At 39.1% G+C, this 27,585-nt stretch overlaps 1 protein-coding gene and 2 long non-coding RNA genes across 5 annotated transcripts in view; 2 read left to right on the top strand and 1 right to left on the bottom strand.

Moving 5' to 3' along the window:
* Window positions 1-3,684, top strand: part of LOC122968389 (netrin-G2-like) — a 66,620-nt gene extending 62,936 nt beyond the window's left edge. For both annotated transcript variants that reach the window (XM_044333580.1, XM_044333579.1), the window contains 2 exons: window positions 1,033-1,167; window positions 2,296-3,684. In XM_044333580.1, the coding sequence (XP_044189515.1) occupies window positions 1,033-1,167; window positions 2,296-2,519 (359 nt within the window). In that variant the 3' untranslated portion in view covers window positions 2,520-3,684. The remainder of the gene's footprint in view (window positions 1-1,032; window positions 1,168-2,295) is intronic.
* LOC122968393 overlaps window positions 1-12,081 on the bottom strand; it is a 57,205-nt gene extending 45,124 nt beyond the window's left edge. Inside the window, exons 1-2 of one of the 2 annotated variants that reach the window (XR_006398820.1) lie at window positions 11,725-12,059; window positions 10,504-10,598 (exon numbers count right to left, since the gene is read on the bottom strand). This is a non-coding gene — a long non-coding RNA (uncharacterized LOC122968393). Of the gene's footprint in view, window positions 1-10,503; window positions 10,599-11,724 lie in introns of both variants that reach the window. The other variant, XR_006398819.1, reaches the window with a different exon arrangement.
* Window positions 1-27,585, top strand: part of LOC122968394 — a 221,677-nt gene that overhangs the window by 152,126 nt on the left and 41,966 nt on the right. The window lies entirely within an intron of this gene.

Raw genomic sequence — 27,585 nt, 5'->3', positions numbered from 1 at the left:
TTGTTTCACTTTTATGAATATTTCATAATAAATTACTTAATTTGATCTTGGGTTTAAGTGAAGGACTTACATCGAGTCATGAGAAAAACTTTGGTTCATCATCAACTTTTTTAATCATCTCTGATCTGCTACCAACCATCACTGATCTGGATATCAGTCACTATAAATATCTGCATTTGTAATGATAATTATCTGCAGAAATTAAGAGTTATTTATGTCTTTATGTCTGTCTCAGACTGATCTGACAAGAATCTCAATAAGTAGTTAGCATTTTAATACAACAAAAACATGTTTGAACATGTCAGTTATTTGATGTGATCGGTAGTAAGGGAGAGTTAAGGGTGTTTCTGAGAGTGACTATGAGTTTGAGCTGTTTGAATCATATACATTTCAACAGAATCACCTTAAAGTTTAATTATGCAGCACGATAAAAATACTTCTGCATCTCCCACAACTGTTCAAAATATCACAATGTTCTCTGCACTTATTCTACCTGCTTTTGAAAGCAGATATCATCCAATGAAGTGAACTGGCAGTTCTATTCAGGTGGGATTAGTTTCCCAAACAACATCTGAGATACGCACTACTTTCTGTCATAGGTCATTTCATTTTTCCTGTTTCAAGTCTCCTGGTATTTTACACAACATGATGTTGTTTTTTTGGATACCCATGCCAGTGAATTTGTTGAAAGATTGTTATAAAACCTTAACTTCAAGGAGACCCTGGTTGTATTGTTTGAGAATAAAAGACCTATCCAATAGCAGTTAAAACATGCAAAAAGAGTTTTAAATCACAGTAGTTTTTAGTTCAGACTGCATTACAGTTTTGCATGAGAAACACTAGCATGGCCATTGCATCATCATTTTCACCAAGCTGGTACACAGCGGTCAAATTGCTGATACTGACACAAAAAAAATGATACTGGAGAAGAAACTCTGCTAATGACTCTCTCACATTTCTGGCTCTGTGAGTCTGGAAATTTCCAAATGACTCCCTCTCTTCATCCTCCATCCACCACTCTCTTCTTTTCAGAGTGCAACTGCAACCAGATGGGTTCCATTCATGATCGGTGTAACGGTACGGGCTTCTGTCAGTGTAAAGATGGCGCCACGGGGACCAAGTGTGACGACTGTCTGCCGGGATACTACTGGAAACAAGGCTGTTACCGTGAGTATAAGGAGACTAACATTTGGTTTGCTCGTGTCTAAAAATCCAGTAATGAAGAAATGTTGTAGCCCTCAAGGATCTTTGCAAGTACACTGTCCGACTTTGCTTATGCATCCCTCAATGTTTCTTTATTCCCCGGGGGAATAGATCATGTACCTCATTAGTGGCATCAGCTGCTCCTTTAATTGATGACCCTGTCACACCTTAACCCCATTACAGTGAATCGCCTTCCTCTACCATCTACCATCTAGTCAAGGGCCTCACTCTCAAATAGACCTTCGTTCACCTACACACATTAAACCTCCACTGGCATGTATCTTGACTGTGGGTTAATTTACTACAATGTGGGACATACAGTATGTTTTAGGTTTGACATCTCACTGCAAATACACCAGTGCAACAGAGCCAATTATCTCTGATGTAATAAAACATGTTAGCTCATGTAATTATTTCTTGTCATGCGAGCCTGATCCTCTCTATTTTCTCTCAGTACATTTTTAGGTCAAGTATCTTGTGCTGCACAGCTACCCCTGTGCTTTTCCTAATGCCTTTCACAGCATTTTAATGATGCCATTTGTTCCTCTAATCATTACTTAAATAATATCACACACGCTGTGTATTTTCTGCTGGGTTTTGAGACAATGATTTTAACCTGACCCTGAGAAAGTGCAGGCTCACGAAAAAACAGACAGAGACAAGGGCTGCAAAGACAAAAAAAGGCAGGCGTTACCTGTTGTTGTCCCTGAGGCAAAGACTGGAGAATTTATCTTGCCTCTTTCCTTCCTCCTGTTTTCTTTTCTACTTTGTTCTTTCTGCCCTGAATTCGTCTCCTCCCTCTGTATCTCTGTTTCCCATCATGCTTCTAACATTGCCCCACCTTATCTCCCCCCACCTGTCTTTCTCTTTGCCGTACATCTTTCTTTCTTCTTGTGCACTTTACTCCTCCACTATCCTTTTACCACCTGTCACCCTGTCACTTTGCTGCGCCCTCTTTATTCCCAACTCCTCTCTCCCTCTCTCTCTCTCTCTCTCACATTCTCCTTACCTCTGCAACTCCTTCACTCGCCCTCTTTCCTCCTCCTCCTCTCCCTCTGCTGCTCTATCTGCCTGCCTGTCTCTACTCTACAGCTAACGTTTGCGACGAGGAGATGCTCCTGTGCCAGAACGGAGGAACGTGCTACCAGAACCAGAAGTGCATCTGTCCTCCAGAGTTTAAGGGGGTACTGTGCCAACAATCCCGCTGCGAGGCGGGCAAGGACTGCAACGCCGCCTCTTCGCCGCACCTCTCCACGGCCACCCTGCTGCTCTGCACTCTGCTAGCCCACCTGCTGGCCATTTTAACTCCCCACTGAGCCACGAAAAAAGAAAAAAAACAAACCCTCAGACCAAGGAGTGTGTGTTTATGTGTGTGTACGTGAGGCGAGGAGGTCACCCAGAGTGGCTAGGGACATCCTAATCATGGACCTGGACGAACACACATTCGCATAGGAGCACACACTCACACGACACTAACTAACCCCCAGTTCCCTTTCAAACACACGTATACACACACACACACACATCCTCACAGGACTGTTACGTTACTGAGTGTGTGCTCAGGTGTGAGATGGACAAATAAAGAAAAAGGAGGAGTAACCTCAGAGAAAAGAGATGCAGACGAAAAAGGGGGGGAAAAAAATCATACCAACCACTGTTCCCTTTATTCCTGAGCAGGAGCAATGTGCATCAAACCAAAAAGCATAAACAAAACACTTAAATCACCACTGTTTCACTTCAAAGGGAATGGCTGTTGTAACCACAAGGACATTTTTCTTTTTTTTTTTTTTTTTTTTTGGTTTTTTCTTGGTTGAATTAAGAATCTCGCCTCTGTTAAGACTGCTCTTTCTGATGGCCAACGTGTGTGTGTGCGTATGTGTTGTGCGGTCAGACTCGAGGTGAGAGGACGGGACATGTCGACGCGACGGACGGACAGACGGACGGGTCGGGAGGCGAGGTTCGCGTTTGATTCTGCTGCTGAGGCCTACATAGTATATTAACCAGGTTTCATTTCTTCTCAAAAGATGAGACTTGATTTTACATTTATTCTATTTCTGCTGCATTTTTTTAAAAAAGAAAAATATTATATCTTGAGTCATTGTATCTAATGTGCCCACTAACAGTCGCTGAGATTATACATATTATATAATATCCAGGGGGTTACGAATTATTAAAAAAAATTTAGTCACTATTATGGTTGTTATAGGAATGAGTGATTGTTGCCACACTTAGCGAGATTTAATCTTCACACAGTATTCAGGAAGCAGAATTTAACAGAATTTACCTTATCAGAAGTCTAAAAGAGAGAGAAAAGATATCAACCACGTATCAATATTATATGACATTATTTGAATATTTTTTGTAGAAATTATTTTTGTTTGGAGTTACAAATAAATTATAAAAAATGACATTTACAACTATTCAAATGAGCATTTTATTACACTGAGTGTAAACCTTGCAGTAAATATGACTGTTATTTGCCTTCTTGCTTGTACTTTTTTCATTCCGTCCACGATTACATGCTGTTAACACCGTCTTTTTTTTTCAGTGGGGGTGAGAAAAAAAAAAAAAAAAAAAAGAAATTGAACAAGTTGAGACAAGAGAATCATCGCTCCAAGTCATTCATTTGATCTATTTCATTCACTTTGGACATGGTGTTGAATGCTTATTATTACAAATGGATTATACCGGTTTGATATCCAACAGTCTGTCTGACAATCACAAAGAACTGCTTTAATGTCAAGAGAATACAAATTATTTTATTCTGATAAAAGTTGCAAAGAGCTTTTTATATCTGAGAATGTCACTTGCAGATGCAGCACAAGAGATCACCACAATGATTCACAATGGTCCTGGGAGACAGAGTGACCCTGAGGCCATTTTTTTTTTTACTCTCCTCAAGATTACTATTTGCAAGGTTTGTTCCAGTGGGGGGAAAAAATGTCCGTCAAGTTTGTTTGTTTGGGTTTTTTTTTTTTTTTTTAGCAAACCTACATAATAATTTGACTGAGAAATGTTCTATTGCTGAGTCATCCCAGGTACACAGTGGATAAAGAGACATGAATGCTGCATTACACCAGGATACAGTGTACATCAAAGATAAAAGCGAGACTAAGCCTGTGAGAAATGACAAGACAGGGATTCTGGTATTACTCCTCTCTCTCTCTCTCTCTTTCTCTCTCTCTCTCTCTCACTGAGTTGGTGGTAGCTGTATTAGCTATTCTGTGTGTAAGGCTCATCCCCTCTGAGCCTGAATGGTGTCAAGAGCTGAGACTTGGGAGAGAATAGTTTATGAATGTTGAACACTGAGAAATTATGTAAAGAACACATATCATTGTGGATCAAAGAGCAGCAGCACTCATAGCCAGAAGAAAATGTATTGCAGTATACTACACTGTATTATAATGACTGTAGCTTGATACAGTAACATCCAACTTGTGACCAAGGACGACATGATTCAGGATGGAGGAATAAGATCTATAGTAAGGACATGGACTGCAATAGAGCTGAAACCATCAATTAGTTGATTATCAGATAATCAGTTATAATAATCAGGTGCCAAATATTGTGTGTTCTATCTTCTTAAATGTAAATATTTTCTAGTCTTAATCTTCTGTCATAGTAAGTTTAATATCTTTGAGTTTTAGACAGTTGAGTTAGACTCTGGAAAACTGTCATTTTTCATTTTTAAAAAGACCAGATGATTAATTGATTAATAGATAGAATAATCAGCGGAATACCTGATAATAAAAAATAATTGCATAACTTCAGAAATAGCAAGTAACCAAAGACAGCAAATGGAGAAACACGTGCACGGCATAAAGAAACACACTGCAAATACAGAAAACACACACAAAAAAAAATACTGATATGCTGTAAGTCGTATTCAACACTACGGGGACATTAAAAGCTGATAAATGCTTCTATCACTCCTAACTGAAAATTAATTAACAATGTTAGTTTTTAACACCACATGAGTCTATTATTGTAAACTGTGACTATACACCTAGTGTTAGCCTTTTACCAATTACTAGCATGTTAATCATTCTATTTTAGTTCTGTTGTTGTATATGACTTGCAGCACGTCTCTATTTTCTAGTTTCTTTATGTTAATGTATGTTTTGGTGAACACAGCTTCTAAATTTGCTTGTGTTTTACCTAATTTTAGCATTTCTTTCAAAAGGCTGCATATATTCTTCATTTGCTTGTCGTTTTCTCTGTTTGAATCGGTTTCTTTAGCTGTAGTTCAGTCAGTTCTCTCAGCAGCCGAACAAATTACAATGAGATTGCAGTTCAATGAAAAATAATAAAGATGAAAGAATGCTTGCAAGACGGATATTACACCTCTGCCACCTCTGCTAGCTGAAAACAAGTCCATTGTAATTCAACTAAGCAATTGAACCCATTGACATTTTCTCATTTAGTGGCTTCATGTATAAAATAATCTATGCCGACAATTAACAAATTAGGCACGTTCCATTAATACATTGTTAATCGAGATACAACCGTGCTGTCAATTAAACTCATGAACGGAGTCTGACAAATAAGATTGGAACTGCCAAATGATCCCACAACTCCAGACAAAACTGTGAGTAATTTTTTTGCACTCGCGTTTTATCACAGTAATAAATGAATAATCAGATCGACCTACCTAATTAAATTAAAATGGAGCAACACACGGAGCTTTCCAGCTCCGACATGAAGCTGTGAGATATATAAAAAATGAATGAAAGTAAACTCATCAACAGAAAGCTCTCCTTTATATTTCATCTCTGAATAACTGAATAATAAGTGCAAAAGAAGCTTTAATTTATGTTTCTACCGCAAGAAAAAAAACCCTCAGCCGCTTTCTACCGACATAAAGAGATGGAGAGCAGGACAAAGCGATACAGAAATAAGTACATACTGTCACAGCTATATCATGAACAAAACACTTATCATCAGGTCTCATAAAAGGTAGAAGAAGAAAAGGGTAGACTATAGCACGTGCCAACGCTGGTGTGTGTCAGATCAGAGACGTGGGAGAACAGCGGCTGAATAAGTTTGTCTTCGGCCTCCTGAATGTGACCGAGAGTTCGATTTGTCCCTGTCATCTCAGCTCTGTTTTCCCAGCTGTACCACTGCCTCCTGTTTGGATTATTTTCAGCCGTGGATTTCACATGGGTCCTTGAGGTTTGAGTGTTGATTGCCCTAAAATTCCCTTTTTTCAGGCTTCCTTTGCTTTGGGGGATACGCACGCCAGTCACCATACGTGCCTGTGGGTCTCTGCCAGTCGTACCTCGCACAGCCTTACCGGACTTATCTCTCGTATAGTACCTGATTTCACTTCTAGGATCGTGTGCTTCTCTGGGGTTTCACTGGAGCTGATATCGTGTTTCATCATCTTTCTTAAAAACATGTAGGGTTAGCAGTACAGCAAACCTTTGCTAGACAGAATCCCTCCGGAGGAGACCTGACTGAACACCTCATGTTTTTTGGAAGGGTAGCACGGATCTGAAGTCCCACTCTGTTGGTACATCGACATCCCCGCATTAATCACTACATCCTACTCGGATCAGACGTATCAGCTCCAGACTGAATGTGTAATTATTCTATGTAGCTAATAACAACAAAATTAGGGATGCACCACTCTGACTTTTTCCTTCCCAATACCAGTCCTGGGAATACAATACACTGCGATACAAAGCCAAAAATAGCTGTGATTGGGAATTGATATTTTTACTTCTAGTGTGACTATAATAAACAATAAATTATTTCTTCATTTCTTGTTTCAAACATTACATAATAAATTCTCCAGAAAAGTATATCCTCTGCCACACCAACAGTAGTAAACATAGGCAGTGATACACTGGATCACTTTTTAGCCACTTAAACGCTACTCTAGCTGGTAAGCAGCAAGATTCCCCTGATGTATTTTATGATGCGGCTGCAAATATAAACCTCAGGTAGATCATTTTTACACCCCTAGCTGATATTGAGAACTAGTCTGATAACAGTGCATCTTTTCCCAAATTTAATAATCTAATAACACTGCATGAAACTCAATTGGGGTCATTATAATGTAAGCTAAAAGGTCTAACTGTAATTTTTTTATGTCTGTCACTCGCACGTTTTAATAACCAGCTATGCTTCCGTTTAATCAAAACGAGTGACTCCACACTGACTTTGGTCTACAGCTGGTCTCCACCTACTTCATTCACACCTCTCGACTGGCTTGGACACAGGACGTAATGATGCTCCTGCCCTTGACACCATCCACAATGTTCTGTAGTCGACATCACAACAGTCAGCAAAAACAAACATCAGCACTGATAGATTGGAAATGTTTTTGAGGCACCCTTTGCACAAAGAAATGATTGCTTCTTTTCTTATTACTGTTACCCTCAGGTAAGGCCATGTATAACGACGACGTCGATATTTACACAGTGTGTGCTTCCAAGTTTCCAATCTAATCTCCTGCGGCTGAGGCTCAAGGATCTTTTTTTTAAAATGCTCAACAATGGCTCGTTAGTCACAATAGTACTGTGACTGCTCAGCTGTTAAAAGGCTACTTCACTCCTGTACAGCTGATGCACCGACACCTACCTGAACTTTAACTTTGCTGCCATTTGAAAAAGTCAGTAAAGATAAAACAAACAGACAGAAGGAGAAAAATACTTATGAGCAGAGCATGAAACATCAAACTAAATACATTTAACACTAATACTGACTACTACCATTACAGATTTTTTCCTACACCTTAAAAATTACCAAAAGATTAAAGATCTGTCATACATGATACTATTTGATGTTATGGATACAACTATTTTACAACCACATTGTCATTTGATGTTTAGGCTGTGTGAATGTTTATTACTCACTTAAAGATCAGTATCCTGGCAAACTGTTCTCTCTGATAGTTAACTTGCATCATGCAAATCTAGAAAAGCTTAACATCATGTGAAATACTCATGACAGAGAGGAAATTGGTGGTATTTACATAAATAACCTTTAAGAAATAGACTCTACTGAAGGTGGCAGAGCTTAGATGTGAATATTGTATTCATGTGTGTTGTCATTCTGGGGGGAAAACCTTTAGATTTCTTTTATTACCTGTGTGAAAGTGCTTAAAAAAAGGGGGAAAACATTACATTAAAAACACATAAACCTCCAGCATGGCACTAATAACAATGAAATAAGCTGGATGTAGAGGTGTGGTAAGTGTGAGGAAGTGGAGGGACAGGATAGACTGAACTGACTTTGAAAACTCCACCTGTTAGCACCAAAGTGTGCTAGCAGCGTTGTACCTGTGAAAATCACTGAATAAAACTGCATTAATATGTATGAATAATTTATTCATTGGCTTAGCTGATGGTGTTAGAAATCACCAGGCCACCACCTAGTATGCAGATGCCTCCGGTTGGCGTTGAAGGTTTGACATCGACTGGTGTATGGTGTGCAGACATCACATTTCCCTTAGCCAGAGCTCTTTACACATGAGCACACAAACATATCTGATAGAGGTGCCTCTTTCCAAGGACTTGCAATAACAGTAATCTTATTTACATATTAAAACTGAATCCATATTACGTTTAATTTCAATATAAAATAGCCTTGAGTCGGCCGAGTGTAGTCCCACTCTCCTCCCTGTTAGTTGGTCAAGTTCCCGTCACTCATCTTGATGAGTTGTCTACCTGAGGCGTCTAGCCTGAGGCTGTGCTAAAGGAATCTGTAAAGACACCCAGAGGCGTTGCAAGAGTTGAAGAAGTGCAGGGGCACGGACCCTCAGCACACGCTTCACTGAAGAGCAAGTTTCAATCTATGGCAAGAGTGAGTTATACAGCATCTTTATTATGAATACTAATGAGTGCAGATGAACAACTTGATCCAAAAACTGTATCTATAAATTTATACTCTGAAACTTTGTGAGAAAAGTTTATTGGATACAAACAGAACATTATGAAAAATGAGCCATACCAACACCTACCAACACAAATACAGTAAAGATCAGGCTAAATTAACACGGACCCACAGTGTCACAGAGACATAGAAACTACACAGGTCAGCAGAGAAGATACTGATGTACGAGTTCAGTGTCCATATAGGCATGACCCCTAACAAACACTAGGGGGCAGACGGGCTAAAAGTGAGTGACTGACTCACTGACTACATTTAAACAAAGAAGAAAAAGTAGTAATTTCCAAAAAAGTTCTTGCACTGTCCTTCTTTCTTTATTGTCCACTTTTTTACTCTCTTTCTCTCCTTCTTTTTCACTCTCTCTCTCTTTTCGAAAAGTCGGCTAAATGACATATTAGTCAGCATCATTAAATGCGTACACAATGGAAACGGCAGTTGAAGGAAGCATGGCCGAGAGGAGGGTCAACTGGCTCATATTGGACCACTTAGACAGACCCTCAACGCGCTCCATCTCCATCACTTGCCAACATTTCATCAAATACCGTAAAGCTCCTCGTATCTAATATCAAATACAGCTGCTCTACAGTACAAACAACATCAGTCCACTCGAATAAAACGCGTTAACAGCCTCTAAGAGGAAGCTTTTGGCTGCTGTCACTCTTAGGTATGTTTCAGCCTCCTGTGGCTGTTTACCAAGGTTGCTTCTGCAGGTGTTACACCTGCAAAGGATGCATGACACAAGCTTATCATTATCTCCTTAAAGCAGAAGAAAATGAAGTGAGTCTGGTTAAATATCCTTGAATGCCAGGTTATAATTTGTAGGGCTGCAACCGACAATTATTTTTCATTGTTGATTGAGCTGTTAATTATCTTCTTGATGAATCAGTTAATTGCTGAATAAAAAGGGGAAAAATATGTGTTACAACTTCCGACAGACCAAGGTGACGTTCATATAGATTAATTCACCCACCTCACTCACTAATGTTTTTCCATTTTTCCTTGAAAAATGAGTAAAACAATTAATTGCTTATCCAAACAGTTTTTCAATTTTCTGCTGATCGACTCGTCGCAACTCTAATAATTCACAACAATTATTTCTTTCGCCACACGACATCCACTGTTCCACCTTGTTGTCACATCCTGTTTGGGTTGTTTGTTGAATAAGCAAGTGGGGGGTGTTTTCAATAGGCCCTAGTTTGGCTGTCTTCCACTGCCTTTGCCTTGTTTCTCACACTGTCCTTTACCACCACATGCACTTCTGAAGCATCAGCATGCCATATTTTAAACATGCTGGCATATGTCTGAGAAATGGCTTCTACTGTGCAGTATGTAACCCTTAAAACGCCTGTGCTTCAGGCTAAAGATAAAAAAAAAAAAAAAAAGAAGAAATCTTTGTCAATTCACTTAGCTGTCAGGCTCGGCTCAGCGTTCCTGTGGGGCTGACATCACAGCTCCAAATGCAAGTTGTAGGGCTGGGATGCCGGCCCTCTCCGCTGCTCCTGCAGACACACAGCGGTGTGGAGAAGCGAGACCGGATGGCTTAGAGCTCATGAATGTGACTTGTAACGACGTTTGAACACTTGGTGGTAGAAACATCTGCAGTGATTTTCATGGGGTTTCCTGTGATACGCTTTGACAGCGTCTCAGTCAAATTTCTTTGCATTTTTAAAGACTACTGTCACAGATAGAATTTGTGTGCAGTGAAAACGATGGGGTTTCTCAATCTTACTTGATGTTTTGGTAAATTTATGCAATGCTTTTAAGGATTTCAGCATGCTTACAGGTGGCAAATTAAGTTTGTTTTGGAGCAGTCCTTCTGCCATCTAATCTATCTGATAGAAGGCAGATATGAAGAGTAGACATGAGGACAGCATCTTACCCTATATCAGGAATTATTGTCTTTTTGAATTTTAATGCGACAGCAGAGTACACGCACCAATGAATTCTCTTTTTTGGGGTCATGAGTAAATTCACAGCAGCAATTTTCTTTCACAGTCATTTGACAGGAATCAAAATAATCTGGAGCGGCTTGAAGGGAGATTCTGGCACATACAGCGTGAAGTTGTGGATAGGTGCCAATACTCTGTATCAGTGTGCTTTACATAAAGCGGTCATCAAAAGTTTATATTCACATCAAAAAGCATCAATGCATATATCAAACATATACACTGTTATCTAATAAAAATACCCACCAAGGCCTACAGTATTCTAGCTTCTTATTAAGGCTAATTATTCATTATACAGCACAGCTTTCAAATGAAATAAGACTGAAGAGACTCTAACAAACAACAACCAGACCTTCTGCACAGGCCACAAATCATCACAGACAGTAAACAGGTTACTGAACAACCAATAAATGCAAAATTGGGGAAATTACAAATTATTCAAAGCCTCAGCTGCATCTGTCCCTGTGGACAACAGCAATAACATAATAACAGCTTCAGTGTCCAGGCAGACAAAGCACAGTACATAATATGATTTCCATAACAACTAACTAACTTACACAGCAAGTAACAGCTAACTTAGTTAACTAGAAACAGCCACGGCGGGACATTTAAAACCACAAAAGACATGAGCAAGCAAAGATAACAGACAGACGACAGACAGTGGGTGTATTTAACTCACCTTATTTGATGTGGAAGTCCATTCTTCCTCCCTCTGTGCAGATGAAATTGTCCATATCCATAAAACAAGCTAACTATCTCGGGTGTTTCATGAAATGATACTGCTGACTTTGCATCGTTTGTTGTGAGGCAATTCGCTCCAGAGTTTTTTTTAGTTTGTGTCCTTTTTTGGATCAGCGACCGCATTTGTTTGTTTAACCGATATTTAACGCTTGTTTTAATCAGAAGTTAGCTTCCTCTCAGTAGACTCGCCTTAACTGTCTAAGCATGCAGTTCTACCTTTGACCACCGCGGCGTTTGCCTTTCAAACGGGGGGGCGCTGTTTCACTCATTTTAAAAACTCGAAAACTTTCTTTGGTTTTTGTAAATTAACGGTTTGAAAAATTCAATGATGAGAAAAGATATGAGGTGCCACAAATCAAAAAATAAGAAATGTAAATTCAGTTAGAATTATTATATAAGGCTCTTTTGGATCTAAATCCTTTCATCTGTGTCTATCTAGTTTCTGTATCTGTCTTTTTTTTTAATCAAAGGAAAGGGAAAGTGAAGAGATGGGTCAATAGGCTTACTTGGTGTATAAGTAAAATGTACAATTTTTATGAAGGTCATGCCCACAATAATTCAGTCTGCATACCACAACTTTCACCATCTGTACCAGTGGCACAGCAGTCTTTTTTTATTAGTATGATTTGATGACCACCATGGAATTAAGTTAGGCTACTTATGGTGTTTTTATCCTGTGTCAAACTTCAATTTTATACCTTTTTGTTTTGTTTTGTGAATATTTGGACAAGTCTGTTATGTCTATATTGTTTATGAAAGAAGATAATTAAATAAAATCTGTAATTAGCTACATGATAAATTATTAAATCATTTCATTAAAATAACATCATACTCATTGCTATTTGTTGTAGTTGGTTATTGGTGGGTGAACTATATTGTAACTGTTATTAACGCTTCTGTTTTAAGACATCTGTGGTTAAACCTCTACTTAAGAAACCACACCTCAATCCAAGGTCTCGTAATAACTAGTATTGACCAGTCTCTAATCTTCCATTCTTTTCTAAAGTATTAGAGAGAGTTGTGTCTCAACAACTTTCGACTCATATAAAAGAAAATTATCTCCATGAACCTTTTCAATCGGCCTGTCACTCCACAGAAATTGCTCTAACCAGAGTGATAAATGATCTTCTACTTGCTATGGATTCAGATTCCACCTTTGTGCTTCTATTACTAGATCTCAGTGCCATCTTTGACACCATTGATCACTGTATACTATTAGACAGACTAAATTGTAATAATGGTGGCTCTGGCCTAGCTCTCTTTTGGCTTAAGTCCTACTTATCTGAAAGAACAGAGTGTGTCTGCTATAATATCATTAGATCTAAATTCTATGATGTTAAATATGGAGTACCTCAGGGCTCGGTTCTTGGCCATCTGCTTTTCTGTCTTTATATTGCGCCTCTTAGCAAAATTATACATAGTCATGGAATAAATTTCCATTGCTATGCGGATGATACTCAGCTGTATGTGCCTATGAGCGCTGATAATCATACTCAAATGACTAAATTAGACGCCTGCTTGGCTGCTGTGAAAAATTGGATGTCACTAAATTTCCTGCTTCTAAATTCGGATAAAACTGAGATGCTTGTCATTGGCTCTGCTAGACACAGACACCAGTTTGATCAAGTAACAACAACTGTGTGATTTCACAAAGTGTGGCAGCCAAGAATCTACACCAATTCTCCCTTCATTGGCTTCCTATCCACTATAATGTGCTTCTGCTGACTTCTAAATCCTAAATGGGGATGCCCCATCATACCTGTCTGATCTCCTTAAACCTTATATTCCATCTCAAAAATGCAGGTCTCCCGTATGTACTCAAAGTTAAAAAGAAGTCAGCAGGCGACAGGGCCTTTTCCTATCCTCCCTGCTGATGTCAGACAATCTGAGTCTGTTGAGTCCTTTAAATCTAAACTTAAAACTCATCTTCTTGTCTTAACCTACAATTAGTTGCCTTTAATCGATTACATCATGACCTTGTGCTGCACAGTGGGTCAGTTTCTGTCTCAATGAATTTACTAAGCGCTGTCCTGCCGACAAGATTAGTTATTATTGCAACTGTTCTGATAACCGTTATATCTCTCTAACCTTCTCTTTCCTCCCTCTCTCGCCTTGTTTTCTCCTCCTGTCCTCTCTTGTCTCTCAGGCATCTCTTGCTGGACCAGCACCCATCCTGGAACCGCTCTGCTTCCCTGGCTATCAGTGCCATTTCCTGAGGTTTTGGATCTGGTTCCCCATTCTGCAGGAGTTCAGCCTCAGCACATGTCTCTATCTCTGAATGATGTCTTTATCCTTCTCTCTCTCCTATTTGTGAATAATGTCTTTTCTTTGTATATGAATGGTGTGATATGAGTCTCCCTTGTGTGCATGTGTAGTCTGTCCTCCTCCTAGGTCTCCATGTTGATGGAGGTCAAGTGGCTCAGGTCCTGGTGTGTTCTGGTGGCACCTGGAAACTGCTTGGCAGTCACATTCATCACATTCTTCATATATATTATAAATTTATTATAATTTTGTTACCCCATTCATTGCTGTATTCTGTAATTTGCGTTCTATTCTGTTCTCACAACATCTATTGCACATCTGTCTGTCCTGGGAGAGGGATCCCTCCTCTGTTGCTCTTCCTGAGGTTTCTTTCATTTTTTTCCCCTGTTAAAGAGGTTTTTTAGGGAGATTTCACTTATTCAAATCAAGGGTCTAAGGACAGGGGATGTTGTAATGCTGTACAGATTGTACAGCCCCCTGAGGCAAATTTGTGACGTGTGCTATTGGGCCACACAAATAAAATTGACTTGATTTGACTTAACTGATCCTTGTTCTGCCACTTTCAACTGCATTGTGCCAGAGGGGCCCCTACGATGACTGGAGGCTCAGACTCCCCAGTTAAGATACTGTCTTCATTAGCCTTGGGGGCTCAGACATCGTACGGTTCACCTCTCAGTAACACGTACTTGGCAAACCCAAAAAGAAAGTATATATGTATATAATGTATAATGTATGTATTCAACTTCCATATATTCCATATTCTCTTCAGGATGATTTTTCCATCTTGTAGCCACATTAGAGCTGCAACTAATGATTATTTTCATTATTGATCAATAGATTAGTCATTTGGTTTATATAATGTCGGAAAAGGTTGAAAAATGTCCATCGCTGTTTCCCAAAGCCCAAGGTGACGTCCTCAATTGTCCTCTTTTGTGCCAACCAACAGTCCACACCCAAAGAAATTCAGTTTACAATCAAAGAAGAGCAAAGAAACCAGAAAATATTCACATTGGAGAAGCTGGAATCTTAAAAAATGACTCAAAATGATTAATTGATTAAGTAGTTGCCGATTAATTTCCTGTCAATCAATTAAGTAATTAAGCATCTAATCGTTGCAGCTCTAGTTACAATTACTGAAAAGCCTTCAATGTACTGTATTGGTCAGTTGTTTATGGAGTTTTTTGTTGTTATTTTACCACTGCATTATAAAGTCTTTATTCAGTTCATAAAAAATTTCCTGTTTTCATTTTTTTTACAGCTGGGCAACTGAAAATTTACAATGCATGTAAATCTCTGTACTAACAAACATAAAACACAGAATAAGTCGGGACAACAACAACATTTTGTCTTGATAGCATTACAGGTCTCATGTTTGATCTGTAATGAGGATTACATGGATCTAGGTGACAAAGGAGAAGCGGTGTTTGGTGTTACCGGCAATTTACTGTAACAACACCACAGCAGACTTAGTGTTTTGCACATTTATTACATATAGAAATATCCTGTGAGCCATAATAGTCTATTGATTGCTGACAAGTAGGAGTTCAAATTTATGAATCAATGAGAATGACTGTGAACACATTTATCCATATACCAGAATAAAACCACCATGTAGAAAGCAGGATGTTATTTGTTAAGATCCTGTTGAGACCTATGATGTGCTGAAAAGATGACTCCTCCAGGTGACATGTGTAAATACATGGAAAGGATGGGTATGCATATTTTTGCATACTCATCATTATTACATCTGGTGAGTTGTTTGGCAATGATATGCCGAAACCACAGGTGACACAGGTGCAGTGTGCATTCATCTGCAGGGTTGGACACTTTTATTCATATGAGGAAACTTGAACCATTAAGGACACCAGAGACCTGACTGTCATCCCTCACAGTCACAGGAAACAGCAGAGTCCACGTACCTCCAGATGGCTCTGCCTAAAAACAAATTTGGCTCTACCTGTCACAAAGAGAGAGTGAAAGAAAACACCTTTTTTTGAGGAAGGAGAGAGAAGAAACTTTTTTTTTTAAAGAATCATCTTAGATGCAAATTTTCTGTCTTTTGTATGAAATGTGCCCAAGTATACAAGATCATAAAAAACAGGAATTTGGGTAAACACCGTGACAGTTATTCAATTCAAGCAGCAGGAGGGAATTCACAAACCCACTTCTCTGATTTCAGCCTGTCCAACCGAGCTGATTAAAATGAGATCTGAAAGAAAGACACCTCTCAGCAATATGGAGGTCAAGAGAAATTGGAGCAAGAAATAGTCAAGAAAAAGAAAATCGGAGATAAAAGAACACTTGGCAACTAAATAAAACAAGGGAAGCAAGCTGGGTTCATCAACAAAGAAGTACTGACATTTAAGAAATGTATGACTCTGCAGAATAAACACCGTCTCCAGCAGTGGCATATTTGTAGTTTAAGTCACCTGAAGACTGAAAGTTTTGCTTAGACGACAGCGCAGCACATCCTTTACAAAAGAAACTGACAGAATAAACCAAGAAATAGCCTTATTTTTTTGGGAAAGAGACATAAAATGGCAGTAAAAGTACAAACCAAATATATGCACAGTAATAAACAATATATGGTTGCATTACTGTGATTTATGTTGTTTTATCAAGATGAGCAATAATTACATTATTAAACATATTATTTCTGCTCTCCACATAATAAGCAAGAGAACTGCATAGATACTAAATATCATCATATCAAGTGCAGCTTGCAATTTTTTTTTTTTTTACTTTTTTGTGTATGCTTTGGTTTTGTTGCTGTCCCTCTCATTTTCCTCTTTGTATGGGTACAAAGAATTATATTTAGCAGCTTAAAGCACACTCCTGCCATTTCTCTTAGAAAATATGCATTTCTCATTTGAAATATTTTGAAATTCTGGGGATTTTCTCTATTATTCAGATTTTCATAAAGCCTTATCCCAAAGTTGCTCTGTTTTCTTGTTAGGAAGTATATTTCCATCTCTGTTCTTGCATGTCTCCTCCTCCTCCTCCTCCTCTCACAGCTACAGTATCCCAATCCTGCAGTTTCTTCATGGATGACAGAGCACTGTGTCAGCTACTGTCACACGTCTGAACGTTCAAGTGAAGGCTTTGGTCATGTATTTACTGTACACTGATGGAAAGAAAGAGAAATGATGCATTTTCTGTAATTAAAAAAAAAAAAAGAACGGCTGCATATTTTTGCATTTTTCCCTAATATTGTCCGTTTGTGCAGTGAGTCCTGCAACTTCCGATTCAAATTAGACATTAGAAATCATCAGGTGTCCTTAAATTGAAACATTAGAGTGACTTAAGCAGGGAAATGCGATTGATAAGGTAACAAGATTAAGAGTCTACAGCCGTGCTAGTGGCTCTGTGAGGCTGTAATTGGGGACAGCTTTGAGCTAAATGCTAATGTCAACACACTAACATGCTCACAATCACAACGCTGACATGGTGATGTTTAGCAGGTATAATGTTTACCATGTTCACCATCAGTGTGCTAGCATGCTAACATTTGCTAGTTAACACTGAACACAAAGTACAGCTGAGGCTCACCTCCTTTAGTTTAGTGTGCTAGCATGTAGCAAGTACATTAATATTGGACTAATAAAAATTTTGACCTGATGATGACACTCAATGGAGATGAAGGAATTATCAAAGTAATCCTGAGGGGAACATGAATGTCTGAACCAAATTTCATGGTAATCAATCCAATATGATCATCATCAAATGATGGTCCTAGAGTGAAAAACATCAGTACATATTTGAACCAATGTGGACCAACAGACAGACTGTCAGAGACATGCAGCTAGTATGGTTAAAGAAGTTTAAAAAAAAAACTAAATTCCCTTTTTAAATTAGTACAATATGCTAATGAGTTAACTTTGACAGGAGCTCATATCATTATTATACTCTCTGAGCGCCAACACCAAAGATGTCTAAAGACTGTCAGGACAACGAACAGCGGGGGCTTTAAAATTTCTGATTGATTCAAGAACTTTTCGATGTTGCTAAAGAGATGCGAGGCCTTGGGGAGATCTGCTATAAGCCTCTTTTAGATGTAACGCCCAGCCTTAATGAGATCTGCCAAAAGCACTTTATCACAAGAAAGAGACAGAGATGAAGTCAATAAGGTCAGTTTGGAAAGAGGAAGAAAGTCAGTCTGTTCGTGATCTCCCTGCAGACCCGGGAACAGAAACTCAAAACTAACACCACAGAGTGCAATTATCTGTTGCACAAAAGGTTATGGGTATCTTTACATTTTGAACATATCTCGATTTTCTATATTGCATTTAGACTAATTTGTCAGAAAGTAGGCATAGTTGAAAAATCTAGGTGATAAATGTCAATCATCAGGATATGAAGGGACACTTCTCAATTTCTGGTCTGGTCTTTTTTGTCAGTGTACCAATGCTTTGGCTTATGTCCATGACTTTTATAAAATGATATATCCACAACCATTAAGCAAATAGTCTTTAGTTTGTCCGGTACAAAAAAAATCAATGTCTCATTTGAGCTCGTCCATTTCAAGCTTGAACTTGAGACCTGCCAGATACCCAAAGAGTGCATCAGTGATATTTGTACAGAGGAGGACCTGACGGAGGTGTTTGGTCAGCGTGTCTGAAGTAGAAGCAGAGGATAACAGTGTTACTTGTGTAACGTGTGTGTCCTGCCAGCAGGCAGCCTCTGGGGCGCCTAAGTGTACCATCTGTGACCAGGTCTGCCATGCCATCATACCGTGTACCACTGCCACCGACGATGAGGACGTGTTGGAGCACATGACTTCTTCTCTCACTGCCAGAGCAAACAGGAAGCAGGTTTTTTTTTTTTTAGTTTTTTTAGAGCACGTAAGAACTGACTTGATAATAATAATGCTTAATAATGCATCCTGCTATTCTGTAAAAGAAAATCAGGGGAGGAGAGGAGAGGGGGGAGTCTGGCTGTGTGAGGCAGGAGGGCAGGAGCTGCTCAGCGACGTATAATAATAATAATGAGAGGAAGACAAACAGTGCAACGACATTTAAACGGGCACGAAGACATTTCGCATTTCGTCCTGCAGCTCTTTAACTCTCCAGCTGTCTGTTCCTGCAGTGATCGGCTGGTAAAATCTTGTTTTAAAATGTTAAATCGTTAGCCGCTGAAGCTAAAACTGTCTCCATCAGCATATGTTTGAAAATAAGCGCGGGGCTGGAGGACGTGAGTGTTCTCATTCTACCATTTATATACATTTCATGACGTAGAGACCTCCCAAATGGCCAACTGTACATCAGCATTGGCCCCACCTTTTCAGGGCTGATTTTAAACAGCAGATGACAGGTTGAGCCATTTCAACTCATGAAATGCTGATTTTTTATTAATTTGGTGTCAATGTTAATGCATTGATGTGTTTCATCACAGTACAGTCATATAATTTAGTTTACAGCTTAAAAAACACATTTTAGTGTGCACTACCTCTTTAATGCCCCAGTCTGAGAAATACAAAATAATGAGTAATTAAGTAGGTCATCTGTGCTTATGTATTCCTGCAAATTTCACTGGCACTGCAACAAAACTAAACATGCTTAACGTGTCTATAAAACTGCACCTGCCACCCAAATGGCAGCTTTAAGTGATATAACTGTCATGAATTTGCTAAGTTGAATGATGTGTACCACACTCTGTGCATATCTCATTTGTTGCTGTTGTTTCTTTGAGTCTGCCACCGGGCCGCGGTATTGATGAGGCAATGCCAGGAGGTTCCCAGAGGACAAGAGAGGTAAAGCTCTGCCAAATGTTATCAGATCCGCAATGCAGTAGGCAGACATATATTAATACTAAAAAGATTATTGCCACTGTAATTTCTGTTTTTATAACAAAAACAAAAAGAAGTCATAAAGACAGATAATTACCATAAAACTGTGTATGTTTGTTATATGCAGTTAGATTGAGCTAACAAGGGTCTCGTCAAGCGCAGGTGTAACCAATAACATTAACGACAGGTCAGGCTCACTGGTGTATTTGCACTGAACAGAGCAATCATTAAGTTACACCTGTGCTTTTCTCACAAGTCAAAATGTCCACTGTGAGAAACATGTGTGATAAGCTGACTATGAAACTTCTGGAGGACAAAAAGATTAACACCTGTTAACATACAGTGTATTACTCAGTTATTGATTTGCTTCTGCCACCATTATTTGTCTCATTTCACCTTTGATTTGTCAAGCTCAGGGGTAACCAATAACAGACGACCTAGAGTTGCTGAAAATCATAAATAGAGTGACATCCTCCTGTGTATTATACTCTGAGGTTTGCTTGTTTGTCTATCAAATCCAATAACGCCTTCCACACTACAAGTTGTATTTTAGGTGGGGGCAATGATGAATATGTTTTGTGATGCTTGCGCTGTTTTTAATGTCTCCTGGCTGTCCTCTCCCACTTGCAGCTCAGTACTCCTTGCTGGTTGATGATCTGGCACCAGATGTTGTGATTGGCAACCTCCAGGGCCCTCGGGTGGGATGTTACACTTCTTCAATGCGGTTGTCAGAATTTCAGCGTGGTCTTTGTTGCGCTGTGTTTGGGTAATTGCAGCTAACTGCTCACCATTTAAGATCTGATGGCATCCTGATGACATATGATTTGGCAGAAAGCAGCTTAGTGAGGAAGGTTCTTTCCAAACACACCTGAAGCTTGTTTAATCTATTTTACAATTTGTGCAGATGCTTTCCTTCTTCTCTGATTTATTTGTAATAAACTATTCTCAGAGTGGAGAGAATCTGACTTGTCAAACAATTATCATCAATAATGTCTGCATTTCATGTGGCTCTGTGCTTCTCCTGCTGCCATGAGGAAGGTCTGTTCTGTTATTACTGCAAATACTTTTTTCCATCTGTTATGCTTTCTACTCTGTTAAGTTCTTCTTCTATTAAGTTCTGTACAATTTGATTTGATGGAGAGAGTGGACATCTGGATATTTATCCCTTTCTAGGTGCTTGCAAAAATCTTTTTTAGTTAAAACCTACCCCAGTTAGCGACTTGGTACGGCGCCAAAACTCAATAAATGAGTGTTGATATAACAGAAGTTGTGATGAACAAAGATTAGACCATGCGGATGAAATGCTGCTTCAATTATTGTCTGGAAATTATTAATTGCTAGCCTGCTGTTAGTCAAATATCTCTCCTCAAAGAAACACTCTGTGGGGTTTTAGAATTTAATGAGTGTCAGGAAACATTCAAAAATGACAAAACAAAACAAAAAAAAATGTCACTGCGGTGAAGGATTTCAGTATAAGCACATATTCATGATGCTGTCAGAAAACTCAGGAAATCAGAAAAGCATATGGACTAAGCTCCCCGCAGCTTTCAAATGGATCACTGCTGTCCGTCACTGCACACTCGGTGACACGTTCCATCAGTTAAACACAAAGCATGACAAGGAGCTCCTCAGGAATAACTTACTGTTTAACTCGCTGCGGTACTGCATAAAAACACACCAGTCACATCATCTTTATGTACCATACATAGGACACATCCTCACCTAATTTTTCATATGTTATTTTGCCAAATTAAAAAGTTATTACCCGGAAAAATATTGGGGCTTCACGAGAAATACAAAGAATATGGAAGTGACCAGAGTGAAGCATCGTTCCCAGAAGTGGAAGTCCGACCACAAATCAAGCGGCAGGCAACAATGGACCCCAGTTGCGGAGGTGACCGAGATCCAAGGACCTGTCTAACTGAACAACAACGCTCCTCGGGCTGCTACAAGAGAATTTTCTGGAAAGACAACAGTCAGTGCTACACTTCACAAATCTGGACTGTGTGGGAGAGTGGCCAGATGGCAGAAGACAGCAGCCTGGAGTTTGCAAAAAGGCAGTGAAGGATTCTAAGTGCATGACGCAAAAGATTAAATGAACGCTGCAGACTTCAGCTATAATGCATACTGGTATTTTTTATATAAAAAGCACAAAGCTCATCAATCCTGAAATGAAGCATTATGGTGGCAGCATCCTGCTCAGTAGGGGGGACAGGTGAACTTGTAGGGATTTTGGGAACCATGAATGGAGCCAAATATTGACCAAAAAAAAGCTGCTTTAAGTTCTCTTCTTTCAAGAAAACGACTGCATGTATACCGACAAATCAATATTGGGAAAAGAAAATATAGAGATCAAACTGTTCCAAATCTAACCCTAACCAGCATTAACTGATTTTTTTGGCCACTCTGGGGCAGCGGACACAAGCTGTAAACAACATCACATTATAAAAGCTGATATGGCAAACATATTCACAAACACTTGCTTATTTACACATCCAGCAGGCAACATTAGCATTCATTTAGAGTCATCTTTCTGAGCCCCCCTACAGTGTTTCCCAATCTGGGGGTGGGGACCCCACGAGGAGTCACAAGATCAAACTTGTTCACGAGGTGATTAACAGGAAGAGAAAGCAGAAAAAAAACATATTTCTGCTACATAAATTTATGCTTATTTTTCCAGACTTTCCTCTAATCTTTGATTTTTTTTCTTGGATATTACTGTATTCCTTTAGTTCTTCAGAAACTCCAGAAATTATTCCAATGAAGTGGGAAAATATTCTTTAATTGAATGGAATACAACCAGTGGACATATGCAACTGGTGAAAATGGTTCGTAAGTAGACCTTGCTGTGTTTTAAGGGATTGGGAACCACTGCCCTTGATGGTTAATCTGGTTTTACTTTTATGTTGCTGCAGGGTATCTCCACTGTGAAGTGGAGGTTATGTGATTGACTCCTATTAAACCAGATCAGTGTGTCTCTGATCAAATTTCACATTTGCACCACCAAGAGGAAGATTGCTTGATTTTGCAAACCCACAGTGGTTCATTTGTTTAGACCATTAGCCGTTTGTTCACATCTCACCTCATTAACGCACATAAAGGCTACAAAACCTAGTCCATGTTTAAAATCCTTTTCTCACTCTGCAAGATGCTGCTTTTAACTTATCTTATAGATACAGAATGATTATAATCACTTTTGCATCATGCTGACAAGGTGAACTTTAGTTTAAATAAAAACTGGAGAAGCTTCTCCTCCATTGAAATAATAGGAGGCTATAGAGAGGGAGAAAAAAATCAACATTCCCATTAACATAGAGCAGAAGTACGAACAGGTGACACACAAGAACATTAAGGAGGATCACAAGCTATTCATTCAGACTGTGAGGATTATGAAGATGAAGGAAGGCCAAGAACACAGCAGCTCCTGGCTGTGGCCCTGAGCCTGATCTCCTCCTGGTTCAGGAGTCGCTGTCAGCAACCTGATACAGAACAAGGTGTACGTTTTAGTTCAGACAGTGACACCAGGAAAATGTACAAACAGGCACAAAACAGCTAAATACAGATTAGAAGTTGTTATGCTTCAACACCGGCGAAGCATAAAAAAGAAAAACATCTTTAAAAGTAAGAGAGAAGAAGAATAAACACCAAGCAAAAGAAAACAAGACTAATGGTGAAAACCCATTGGAAGCAAACAAATTGCGCAACATCAGCTGGCAAGGACGCCACAATGTCAACAAGTTTTTAGCCTGTTAGCATTTCTCAGCAAGCACTGTGTAAATGAACAACTCATTGCTTTCTCTGACGATTTGCGCTACTGTGAGCCAAATCGCATTACTTTTGTCCTTGTCCTTGTAATCTGGCAGGGAAGGGTTGCATAAAAGTGGAATTCCAGAAACAGCAGCAATTATCTTCCCATAGCTTCCCTTTTTTCGCACTGCTGCTTAGTCCCTCATCACTTGAAATTCCACAAAGCCTTGCAAAGTGATTTATTGTCTACAGCCATGCTAGCAGCTCTGAGGGCTATAGACACAGTGATACTTTTAGCTAGCTAATGTCACCATGTGTGCTACCAAGCTCACAATCACAATGTTGACATGCTGATGTTTATCAGGTGTAACGTTTACCATGTTCATCATCTTAGTTTAGTGTGTTGTGCATGCTGACATTTGCTAGTTAGCACTAAACACAAAGTACAGCTGAGGCTGATGGGAATGGCATTAGTTCTGCAGGAATTTGGTCATAAACTAATTGGACACATTCAAATGTTGACCTGATGCTGGCACTAGAAAATAAGTTAAAGGGGACATATTATGCACATTTCCAGCTCTATATTTTTTAATTTGGGGCTTTATGACCCTTTACACAGCCCCTCAGTTCAGCCTCTGTCAGAAACAGGCTGTTTCAGCTACTTTCTCTTTAAGGCCCGACTCTGTTCTGATTGCTCTTTTCTGATTGGAAGCTGCCCCTCTGCAGACATCTGCCAGCTTCAAAAGGCTATGTCAACAAACTATAGTAGTAGGATTTCACTTTTTCTCGTTCTTTACTCGATATGTCAACTTCTCAAATACATCTGTACATGTTCGTCCTCAAATGTTGACCAAAGTGCTTTACAAAGACATCTGGTGAGTAATTTGGTGATCCCTTTTAAGGTATCATCGAATCCCTTTATGGTGATCCATTTAAGTTATCATCCCCTTCATTCTGAGGGGGTCATGAATGAGTGTACCAAATTTCATGGCGAGCTATCCAACAGTTGTCCAAACATTTCACTAAAACCAAAAATAGTCACCAAAGACAGTAGGCTTCATCCTCTTAGGAGCATAAATGTCTGTACAAACTTTCATACCAATCAATGTAATAGTAGTTGAGATATTTCAGCTTGGACCAAAGTGGTGGACCAACATTACCATCACTGGAGCCACACACTATCTTGGCTGAAAAAATGTGTGCAGGAATGTGTTTGTATGTGGGAGTTTTTAGGCAGCTTTGTTCATCAGAAAGGTTTTTATATTTATTGAGGGATTTAGATTCTTTAGCAGTCTGAATGTAATAATTCCACGAATGTGATCCTCCACCTGATGGAAAATTGATAAGGGATAGCGAGTGCAGGAAATGGGAAGGTAGGTGTTATCATCTTCTCACTATGAATATGATCAGAGGAGGATGGTGGTGCAACAAAAGCACAAGAAAAAAACATAAACACAGGGAAATGGTCGATATTGACACAGTTTCATGAAAATGGGCCAGTATCTTCTTTTATTATACTCACCATGACAGTTGATATATCTTACAATTTCAATTTAATTCAGTTCAATCTCCTCATACTAAGCATGTATATATAGGTCATATGATATTTACAATCTATCCTTTATGGTGCAAATTCTGTTTTTATTATCTGGACTTTTTAACACCTTATTTCTGCCCTGTAGCAGAAGAAAGGGGTTCTTTACAAGAAACTGGTCGTCACCTGAAACCATTACTGAACATTGGCTGCTGAGGTAACCAGGAGACAAAAGGTCTGGTTGTGAAATGGAAAGTCATCAATGGAAAGAGAGAGAAAGAGGGAAAGCTGAAGAAATAAAAGGTTAGTCAGTGAGGGAAAGTGATGGCCTTGGAGCTGTGTGTGTGGTTGAACAATACGGCTGAAAAGAATTGGAAAAGGGGGAGGAAAGAGGAGTGGATAAACCTGAAAAAGTACCAGGAAGCAGGGTTTTAAAGACAGTTGGTGATTGATTGAAATTGTGTTCAATATCAAAATAAACTTGTGGGCCTTGTTTCCCCATCATAGAAGTTAAGAGTGTTTCTACAAAGGCTTTTAAATTTCTGCATGCATTTCCCAAAGTAGTTCACACAACTGTGGTGATGAGTACATTTTAAAGCAACTTTGCATATTTCACTGTCTGTAAGCTGGGTTACATATTAAAAATACACACATCTCAAAGCGTAAATGTTGTAATCTACACAAATAAATGTTTTATTCTGGAAATTGTTCTGTAAAATTGTTTGTGGTTAATGTGGTTAACAAAGGTTAAAGTGCAGTAGGCCTACAGTCTACAGCTTCCAGCTTGCTGCTGTTATGTACCCAGACTGGACCTATAAAGGTGAGATATTGGTGGAAAAGTGTTTTGGTATTTGGCTCAACCAAATGGAGAAATGGGGATGCAGGAAGCGCACCAGGTTTCCACAGCAAGCCCAAAGTTTGGGCCTAATCAAGGTTTATGAGCAAAATTAAATCTTTACTCAAATCAGAGTAGGCAAAACCAACAGAAAACCAAACAAGATGATAACAACGGGAGGTCAGACACCACACCAGTCCTTCAGTGATCGGTTCTCAGGCCATTTCTCTTGTCATCCTCTGATTCACAGGTGTTTTCAGTTCTCCTGATGCTCCAAACCACACACAAACACAACCCCCCTCATCCAGTCCAGCCAATGAATGAAAACCATGTGAAGTAAACATGAGCAGGTGCCTCTAAACTGTGAGATCTCTACACTTGATCTACTACTACTCTACTTACTGGTGTTATTGGAAAATGTACATGTTGCTCAATCACAACAGTGCCCTTTATAATTTATGCTCCTGGGTGGAAGGTGGTTTAAGAAAGTAAACTTCGATGGATTTAACAGCTGCTCGAGGCAGACGTTACTCTTAAAATCAAATTAAAACTAAAATGAAGCGTCATTCTGTCATCATTTCTGTATTAGACTTGCCATTTGTAAGCGTGAGACAAACATACACACCGTGAAGAGAACGAAAAGATATGGAACCTGAAAATATACCACCAGGGAAGTGGCATTTCAGCCAGAAGAGATGAATATATGCAAGAAGAGAGAGACACAAACTAGCTAGATCAATTTTCTGAATTAATTTGTGTGTGTGTTGGTTTAGTCTTTACTTTATAATTTAAATGTCACTCATTTTACATCAAACGTCACTTAACAAAGGACATCAGTGTTCATGAAAAAGTGTAGACTTAAAAATGTACAAAAAACAAAGAAATCCTAAACCAAATGTGTAGATTTTGGTTCATTATGCAAGTTGCAGAGCTTCTTAAGAAGCCTCCCATGAGTCGATAGGGGTCACTCGTTAATCTACCATCGTTTCTATCTTCAGTTACAATGCTTTCCTTAAGCTTAAGAAGGTCTGTGAGATGGATTTTACAAACATCTTAGCCTTAAGATGCTTTTGGAAAAGGAGGCCCAGGTTGCTAAAATTGAACCGATGAAATTCAAACACCAAAATTCAAGGTGAAAAATTCAAATTTGAACATCCACAACCAAGGATAATGAAACACACAAACACACTTAAATACAGATAGATGGTTTTTCAAAGTGAATTGTTTTAAGTATTCAGTAGTGGATACATTTCACAAGTATTTAATTGCTTACAAAACTCAAATTATTACAGCTAATATTTGCTTCCATAGGCTCTCAGTTCACTGCTTCACTGAGGTGAGGAGGACTGCATGGCACCAAAGATGTGTGCCCTGTTGCTTCAAACATACCGCAGTGCAGATTTCACCCCCGTCTGCAGCAAGAGAGTCCAACTGGTCTTTCTTTGGGATGACATTCTCAGATGTGAAAGGGACTCATAAATTAGAGTACAACTTGTAGCAAATTAGATTCACTCTAAAGCAAAGCACAGCAGTGGCTTCACTTTCAGAAGCAGATGTGATAGTTCATAGGTATAATATTTGATATAAATAGTGCCAGCCAGGGATTTGTTATGTGGAGGGGGGGGGGGGGCTCTGT

Source organism: Thunnus albacares, chromosome 18 (assembly GCF_914725855.1).
Source record: "Thunnus albacares chromosome 18, fThuAlb1.1, whole genome shotgun sequence".
Lineage (NCBI taxonomy): Eukaryota > Metazoa > Chordata > Actinopteri > Scombriformes > Scombridae > Thunnus > Thunnus albacares.
The sequence above is the reverse complement of the archived record's forward strand: the minus strand, read 5'-3'. Positions and strand labels throughout refer to the sequence as shown.